General features: G+C 31.7%; 1 protein-coding gene across 1 annotated transcript in view; it reads left to right on the top strand.

Moving 5' to 3' along the window:
• Positions 1–7,345, top strand: part of LRP1B (LDL receptor related protein 1B) — a 2,209,913-nt gene extending 2,202,568 nt beyond the window's left edge. Inside the window, exons 88-91 of the mRNA XM_025261770.3 lie at positions 32–122; positions 1,069–1,213; positions 4,067–4,165; positions 5,458–7,345. Of these exons, the coding sequence (XP_025117555.3) occupies positions 32–122; positions 1,069–1,213; positions 4,067–4,165; positions 5,458–5,598 (476 nt within the window). The 3' untranslated portion in view covers positions 5,599–7,345. The remainder of the gene's footprint in view (positions 1–31; positions 123–1,068; positions 1,214–4,066; positions 4,166–5,457) is intronic.
• Positions 7,346–9,169: the final 1,824 nt, after the last annotated feature.

The following is a 9,169-nucleotide window of genomic DNA, read 5'->3' on the forward strand; positions in this document are numbered from 1 at the left end:
TGCTGATCTGTTCATTCATTTCTTTTTCCAGGAAGCATAGCCATCATTGTGCCTCTCGTCCTCTTGGTGACTTTGATAACCACCTTGGTAATTGGTTTAGTGCTTTGTAAAAGAAAAAGAAGGTAAGAGGCAGTATTCTAGACTAACAGTAAATAAATTACATAAGTAGTTATAGAAACAGTGCTTTTTAAAAACTTCTTAAAATGTGATTTACTTATTCCAACTGCATAATTCTTTGTTTTCTGAACCATTTTATCCTTCTTTCATTTTAAGTAATTATAATTCAAACAAACTTTCCCTTATATTATATTGCTAGAAAGGTTACATTTATTGTATATATTCTAACAAAAATTACAAGGGGATATATTACATTTTCAATAGAATTTTACATTTTGTTAGTTTTTCCTTCAAATAGCAAAAACCTCTTAAGAACATCTTATAATATTAATGTGTTAGATTATCAATGTCAATAGAATGATAATGATTATGTATTATATGTCACAAATTGTGTATTTCATTCATAAATTATACATTTGTTGATTTTATATATTACTGGAAGTATCATTATTTCAATTTATATGAATGCACAATTAAAAAGATCTTTAAGCAGTGAGTTGTCTGTTGGGTGATTATCTGGAACCTAGAGTTTGTAAGTCAGTTTTTGCATTATGTAAAGGAATTTTAGCCCCATGACTTGGGGATTGAAAACAATTTCAAAATTTCTTTGTAACTGTTTTTTATGAATGTTTTTCAGGAACAAAAGGGGAAAAGTAGAAAGTAAAAGGGTAATTAATTATATTCAGTTTCAACTAATGTAGTATTAGCTATTTACAAGGAATGTTCCAAGTGCATTTTTTATTGTTAAATCTAAATAATTTGGGAGAATGATGTATTACAGTAAGAATTTTTTATCCCTCTGTGAATCAATGACTGTCATTTATTTTCAATGTATTTTATGTATGAGTGTTCCACCAGTTCTATTAAAATGTCATTAAATCTGCAAATACAGTAGTTTCATACACCATGTTGTGATATTTAGACAACTCATATGATGTTCACATTTTCTAGGACAAAAACTATAAGAAGACAGCCTATTATTAATGGAGGAATAAATGTAGAAATCGGCAATCCATCTTATAATATGTATGAGGTCGACCATGATCACAATGATGGAGGTCTTTTAGATCCTGGCTTTATGGTAGATCCAGCAAAGGTAAAGTTTTAAGATGATGGACTGTGAGCACTAATATTATTGAGTCATTTCTCTATAATATGGTTCTGATTTTCATCACTATTTCTTTCATCTGAAGTTAGAGTAAAGAACTAGGAATTATTGAATGTTATAGTCTCTTCTAAAGAAAAAATAAAATTATGGACTGCATTCACCTGAAGCATGAAGTTAATGTAACATATTTTATAAAATATATATTCACTTAATTTATAAGCATAGATGTCTTAGTCAAATGTGCTGAGGTGCTGGCACATCTAAATATAAGCCTGGTGAAATTAAATTTTATTAAAATTTATTTTTTTAATTTACTTAAAAAAAAAAGAGTACAGCATTTCATTGCCAAAATAAGTACTTCATTTCCAGTAATGTTTCACTGAAGAGTCCACTAAGCTATGTCCTTGGATTTGTTTATAATCATATCACTTTTAAACAATATTTTTCTACCTGCTATAATATTTTACTTATTGGTTTGAGACTTATCTGTGATATTTATATCCTAAAAACCCACAGTCTTTTTTTAAAATTTCTGTTAGTACTGAATGCTCAATTTGAAAGTTTTTATTAAAAAATAGATAAATGATACAACATCTAGGTAAACTTGCAAAGGTTTACTTCACTTTATTATCCAAATATTTTGCATGATAATTATAGAATATTTTACTATGAATTAAGAGCATCAGTTTGCTAATATGGAATGATATTTTAAGCTTATTTATTCATTAATTAAGTGGTTCTTTACATTCTGATATATCAAAGGTGTTATGTCCAAAATGCACCTTTATATTAAATAATTATATTAACCACATGTCTCTGTATTCATAGCAACAGCTGTTCCCAAAGAAATTGAAAAGGTCTCATATTCAATCTACTCTGAATACATGGCCAGACTTTCTAAGCCCAAAACTGGTGATCTGAAATTGAAGAAGTATTCATTTCTATGAAAAGAAATCAATCATTATTTATAGAAAAAATGTTATACTATCAGAAGATGTAAATATTTTCTTCATTAGAAATAATTTTCAGTTACTATAAATTATTAATTCAGTTACTAACTCCTACATTTGAACTTTGCCATGAAATAAATCCTCATAACCTAAGTTTCAGTGTTTTCTATTGAAACTAAAAACTATACATGCTGTCCATATTGTTGTCTGATAATTTTTTTATAAAGGAGAAAGACATCTTAATCAATAGACTTCTCATATTCTAATAATTTTTTCTTAGGAACAAAATACATTACCTGTAAATATAATATGAGCTGATGAGGATATATCTCATACACTGCTATGAACAGGAGAGTTCTCATTTTTCCCATCATTTTATTTCTACTGATAGAATTAAGCCAATTTTGGATACTTAAAGGGAATAGCTTTTTAATATTCCATTTATTTTTTAATGTTTACTCTAGGAAGATAAAAGTATGCTTCAGGGCCCCTTGAGTATATTTTTAATATAATTAGGAAATGACATTCAATAAATATTTATTTACCAATTTTCTGACTGACTGACCAAAATTTCATTAAATGTGACTTAGATGGCTGATTCTATTAGAATTTATTCTAGATGTTGGCTCTTGATGTTTGAAATAGAAATATGAATTATTACCTAAGAAGTAACTGTAGAAAATATGTTTACAGGTATAGACAATTTTGAAAAGTGGATGACCACACCAAAGCAACCTTAATGATGAAATGTTTTTCATAGATTTTCCATTTGTTACAGTTGTTTGATATATTCATGATGTAATCAAGTACAAACTTCATGACATGTAAAGACTTTTGTAGAATGTATCTGTTATTTTCAAAAATGGATAAATTTCTCCCTCAGTGGTACCTTACAAATGAATTGAAATAATTAATACATTTTATTTTTTAAAAAAAAGTTTTATCTATAGAAACATTCACAGAATACTTTGAAAAGCTCAGAAAAGAGGAACTGGTATCTATTGATTTTATACACAAACTCATCTCAGTCCTTACTTAGATTGTTTTTAATATCTTCTAAGTGAGAATTTGTGGGGAAATAAAGAGACGATATTGACCTGATTTTATGTTTAAAATCTTTTTCCTTAGATCTTTGTCCATGTCTCAAACTTTATGATGATTCATTGTTAAGAGTTGATAGATTTTTAAAAATATGTATGTTCATTAAAATCCTTCAACTTTTAATCTAGCTTTCTTATTTCCTTTTTGGCCACCAATAAGTATTCTGTGATGAATTATGAGTGTACCAGATTGACTTTTTCTGCCCTTAGACCCCCAAAACTCTAAAACCATTGTTCTTGCATGGAGTTTAGTGAGTCAATCTGATTTCTAATTAATTTTCTTTAAACTAGAAAGTCAGATTTCTCAAAAAAAAATAATTAATTTTTATATCTCACATTTTAAATTTCATTTGTATTTTCTAAAAATACAGAAGTCATGCACCTTTAATTAGAGCCAGTCAGATATTTGAGTGTCTGGAATGGGCTCCTATCAGAACTTTTCAAAAAGAAAACTTAGGTGAGGGAGGCTGATTTATTTTTCACAGGGCTGTTAGCAAATATATGCTTTTTGAGGAGGGAGAATGAAGTTAAATAAATGGAAATGGGTGTAGGTTTCTAGGTACATGTTATGTCTATAAGTAAGCTAGACTAAGAGAAATGTCTACTGTAAAGCATGGATATAATATTAATAGATGTTTCATAAATTATTGAATCTACCATAAATATACTGTTGATGCCCCAGGGCTGAAGAACATAGCTTATGTTATTTTTATGACTTAACATGAGTTTGTGTCAATGAAAATAGTTCCATGATATTAGATCAGAAACTAAAATTCTCTGTTTACACACAGGCCAGGTACATAGGGGGAGGGTCCAGTGTTTTCAAGCTTCCACACACAGCGCCGCCCATCTACCTAAACTCTGATTTGAAAGGACCACTAACTGCTGGGGTGAGAGAAAATTCATTACTCCATATCCATTCCATCACAGAATGCCTCACAATCAAAAATGATTACTAGACTTAGGGACTTATCGTTAATGATTTTTAATTAACAAAAGGTTTCAAAACTGCACTAAACTTGGGAGTTTATGTGTCCTGCTTATGCAAGATTACATGCGGAAAAATGTTATCATTTTAGGCAAGCTATTCAGTAGAAATATCTCTTCTCCAAAATTTGAAAATGTTAAATCTCCATAACAATAAACATGAGCATTTGCTATTCTTAGAATAGAAATCTCTAGCCAGAAATGTAAACTGAAGAGTTTACATTTAAATTTATGTTTGGCTTTATTTTCTATTAAGATGCTTTGTTTAATATCTGCAAATTTGGTGTCCTTTTAAATACAAATGCACTATAAAATGTGGCATCATATGGAGACATTATAAATGGTGTATGAAACCATTCTTAAAAACTTTTTATGTAACTGGTTTCTAGAGAAAAGGGCTTTGTCTAAAGTTTGTTGTTGTTTAGTCACTAAGCCATGTCGAATTCTTTTGCGTCCCCATGGACTGCAGACCGCAAGACTCCTCTGTCTATGGGATTTCCCAGGCAAGAAAATTGGAGTGGGTTGCCATTCCCTTCTCTGAGTGATCTTCCTGACCCATAAATCAAACCCACATCTCCTGCATTGCAGGCAGATTCCTTACCATTAAACCACCAGGGAAGTCCTATCTAAAATTGCGTGGTTCATATTAGACAGGAGAGGGATTAAAGACAATATTAAGATTCTTAGGATTGAATGTTCTCACCCTTGTACCTCTCTCTCATCAGCTGTTTTTCATTCTCATTTTTTATCATGTTTGTCTTATTTGCATGGATCAAAAAATGTAATATTTCTTTATTATGATAAAGATTTAGCATTCTGTTCTATAAAGACAAAATTTTAAAATGCAACTATGTAACAATCTTGGGTTAAGTTAATAAGACAATTTGGTTTAATGTTTCCTGCTTTTGTATAAAGTTGTAGTCAATATACCTTTAATGAAGATTTCTTTAGGCTTTCAGTATGTCAGAGCTCCCCTTAGGTTCACAAGTTACCTGAGAAACATACAATTATGTTTTTATCTAATACATAATAAAGTTGATGAAAGCATATAAACAGAATTTAAATTACATTTATATAATTATTATTTAGTAAGTTAAGTGCAATGCATATACATGTTAACATTAAAACATATCATTGAAGATAAATTAAGGTAGTCAAAACAGACAATAAAAACATATTTATTTTCTTTCTTCAGCCAACAAATTACTCCAATCCGGTATATGCGAAATTGTATATGGATGGGCAAAACTGTCGAAACTCCTTAGGAAGTGTCGATGAAAGGAAAGAACTGCTTCCAAAGAAAATAGAAATTGGAATCAGAGAAACGGTGGCATAATCGGAGATACCTTTTATATGCTGTACAAATGTATAAAATATAAGGATTACTTTTGTATGTTCCAACAGTATTCTACTTGTTTTGGCATCAGCATTACCTCTTCCTTTATCTTTTTTCTGGTCAATTGTTTTCTGAGTTTTCTGGGTTTTATTTTTTGCTGATGACTCTTGATTGACCATTTGTATGGTATTTTTATGAAAAAGAACTGCACTACAGTACAATTTACAACAATGCTGCTGATGACACACCTTTGAATTTGTTACAATTAAAAACAACATATTCCTTTGTAGTGTGAATATGAGCAATCTATTTTATATGAACTTCTTTGGTTCTACTTAATCAACAAAGAGAATCTCTGCACATTTTCATTATATGGTCTGAAAGCTGTAATACAATATCAGTTAATTTTCTGTTTCAGTTTACGGAAGAGCGATTGAATAGTCAACTCTCTTCTTTCTGCCCTTTAAGACTGATTCAGACTGCTGAAAATATATAGCTCTCACAAGTTCCACATCACCAGCTTTGAAATTAGTCTTAGGTTGCCAAGTGATAGATGAGAATTTTGAGAAAAAAAAAAAAAACTTTAAGAATTTATAAAACTAATAATTTGCATGAACACATATGACTACATTTTCCAAAATTTAGTGGACTCTATTGTGATATACTAAAAGTATACACCCTATAAAAATAGTTATATTTAGGTATATAACATAGGAAAAATACAATTGAAAGTGGAAAGATCACACTTGCTATGGGATAAGACATTTTGTTTTCCCTTGGTCCTGAGGTCAATAACCAGCCTAGAACACAACAGGGCATCAAGCACTCATGTCTTAGGAATTTCCTCCCAGTCACATGCATTTTGTGGAGGATTGACCCAACCCTTTAACACACAGAACACTAAAGAATACAATATAAGCACACAAATTGGTGACACAATTTCAATTATGTGAATGCATTCTATTTGTGAGGTCAAAAGGAATAAGCAAGGCAGCCGTTATGGTGTAAAGTAATCAGTAGGTATTTTCCATATACAATATGACTAGTCTATGATCTGCCCTATCCAAAATATGTTCTTAAAGGACTTTCCAAGTTATGAAAGAACAATCATCTGCCCATTATCAAAGGTGGAGAGTATACATGCTGACCAGTTACTCTGGTACTCTGATTTCTCTGGTTATGCAAAACACATGGACCCCATTCACTTGTCTGTTTTCAAATTTCGATGGAAACAAGTACGATTTATTTAAGTTGTATAAAAAAAAAAGTATAGCATTTTTATACAAATATCTTTAAAGGCACAAAAGATTTATTCACAAGGTATGGAGGGCTTTTTGTTCCTCTGATAGACATGACTGACTTTTAGCTGTCATAATGTATTAACAGATGAAATATGTTTGTGGTTGTTCTTTATCCCTTTGTACAAGCATTAAAAAAAAAAAAAACTGCTGTTTTATAAAGAGACTTTTTGTTGTACTATGTGCATGCATACTACCTATTTCTAAACTTTGCCATATTGAGGCCTTTATAAACTATTGATTTATGTAATACTAGTGCAATTTTGCTTGAACGATGTTATGCATATCATAAATTTTTCCAGGTTCTTGTTTCAGTACATTTTTTAAATTGAACAGTATTTTTCATTTTGGTTATAATAGTCATTTTGCCTATGTTTCTACAATGAAGTGTTAAATACTTTATAAAAAATTGTTGACTGACTTATTTAAATGAAATTCTACATATTTAAGTGCTTGTGTTGGGTAGTTTTTAAAAAGAAAATTCTTGTCTTTACAGAGTTTAATTTTCTTAGGAAGCTATTTTAGTCAACATGAGATGTAATTTTTGTTGTATCTTTAGAACATACTCTCTGGGGTAGGACTGATTTCATTGCATCGTTTTTCAAATCACAACAGAGAAGGCATTTCTCTTACTGAAGTGGAAACATTCTCTTATGAAGTGGAAACATGTCCCTTACTTTTTCCTTTTCCCTGTTACACATGGCTTGTCAGAGACTCCATGCTGCAGTAGAAAGATTGGTTATATACACAGTAGTGTGACAATTGTATTGAAATAAGCCCAAGTTCTTCCTGTTTCTCATTCTCAAAATAGGTACTTTATAGGAAACTTCAGTTCCACTAGATGCTGTGTAGACATTATTTTCTAAATGGAATGATTACTAGTGTAGCTACTTGGAGTATTTGACTAGAGATGACAGTGTAGGAGGGTCTGATTGACTAGAGCTATCATTGAGCTTCATTATCTGATGGGATCTTCAGATATAAGAGCTTTATGACTGCAAATGAAATTATTATTTGAAAGAGAAGAACCCACATATTGGAATGACTTCAATACAACTAACATTAGTATTAACTATCTAGCAAATCCTATGCGATATACAACACACCAACTTATACCTGGCATCTATGACCTATTTTCTGTCTAGCACACTAATTAAAGCTATATCAAGAGAGCTCAGGATGTGCTTTTTAACCCTTAGATCCCACCTACATTCTCATAGCCCTTATTTTGCAGTGTGTTTCGCCATCCCAGGCTGGTTCAAGCAAGTCCATTGTGAAGGCCACAGTATTTCTAGTTGCCATTACTTTGCATTCGATCTTTACAAAGATATTGGCAACAACCCGAAGTTTTTTTCTATAACTTTAGCTCTTTCTATTTCAATTATCTATTATATATCTATTTCTATTTCAAAAACTCATGTAAATGCTAGAAGTTCAGTTCAGGTCAGTCGCTCAGTCATGTCTGACTCTTTGTGACCCCATGGACTGCAGCACACCAGGCTTCCCTATCCTTCACCGACACCCGGAGATTATTCAAACTCATGTCCATCGAGTTGGTGATGCTATCCAACCATCTTATCCTCTGCTGTCCCCTTCTCCTCCTGCCTTCAATCGTTCCCAGCATCAGTAACTTTTCCAATGAGTCAGTTCTTTGCATCAAGTGGCCAAAGTATTGGAGCTTTAGCTTCAGCATTAGTCCTTCCTGTGAATATTCAGGACTGATTTCCTTTAGGATGGACTGGGTGGATCTCCTTGCAGTCCAAGAGACTCTCAAGAGTCTTTTCCAATATCACATTTCAAAAACATCAATTCTTTGGCGCTCAGCTTTCTTTACGGCCCAACTCTCACATCTGTACATGACTACTGTAAAAACCATAGCTTTGATTAGATGACCTTTGTTGGCAAAGTAATGTCTCTGCTTTTTAATATGCTGTCAAGGTTAATCATAGCTTTTCTTCCATGGAGCAAGCATCTTTTAATTTCATGGCTGAAGTCACCATCTGCAATGGTTTTGGAGCCCAAAAAATAAAGTCTCTCACTGTTTCCATTGTTATCCCATCTATTTGTCATGAAGTGTTGGTACTGGATGCCATGATCTTCGATTTTTGAATGTTGAGTTTTAAGCCAACTTTTTGACTCTCTTCTTTCACTTTCATCAAAAGGCTCTTTAGTTCTTCGCTTTCAGCCATAATGGTGGTGTCATCTGCATATCAGAGGTTATTGATATTTCTCCCAGCAATCTTGATTCCAGCTTGTGCTTCATCCAGCCCAGC

The sequence above is a fragment of the Bubalus bubalis genome, chromosome 2 (genome assembly GCF_019923935.1).
Source record: "Bubalus bubalis isolate 160015118507 breed Murrah chromosome 2, NDDB_SH_1, whole genome shotgun sequence".
Taxonomy (NCBI): Eukaryota; Metazoa; Chordata; class Mammalia; order Artiodactyla; family Bovidae; genus Bubalus; species Bubalus bubalis.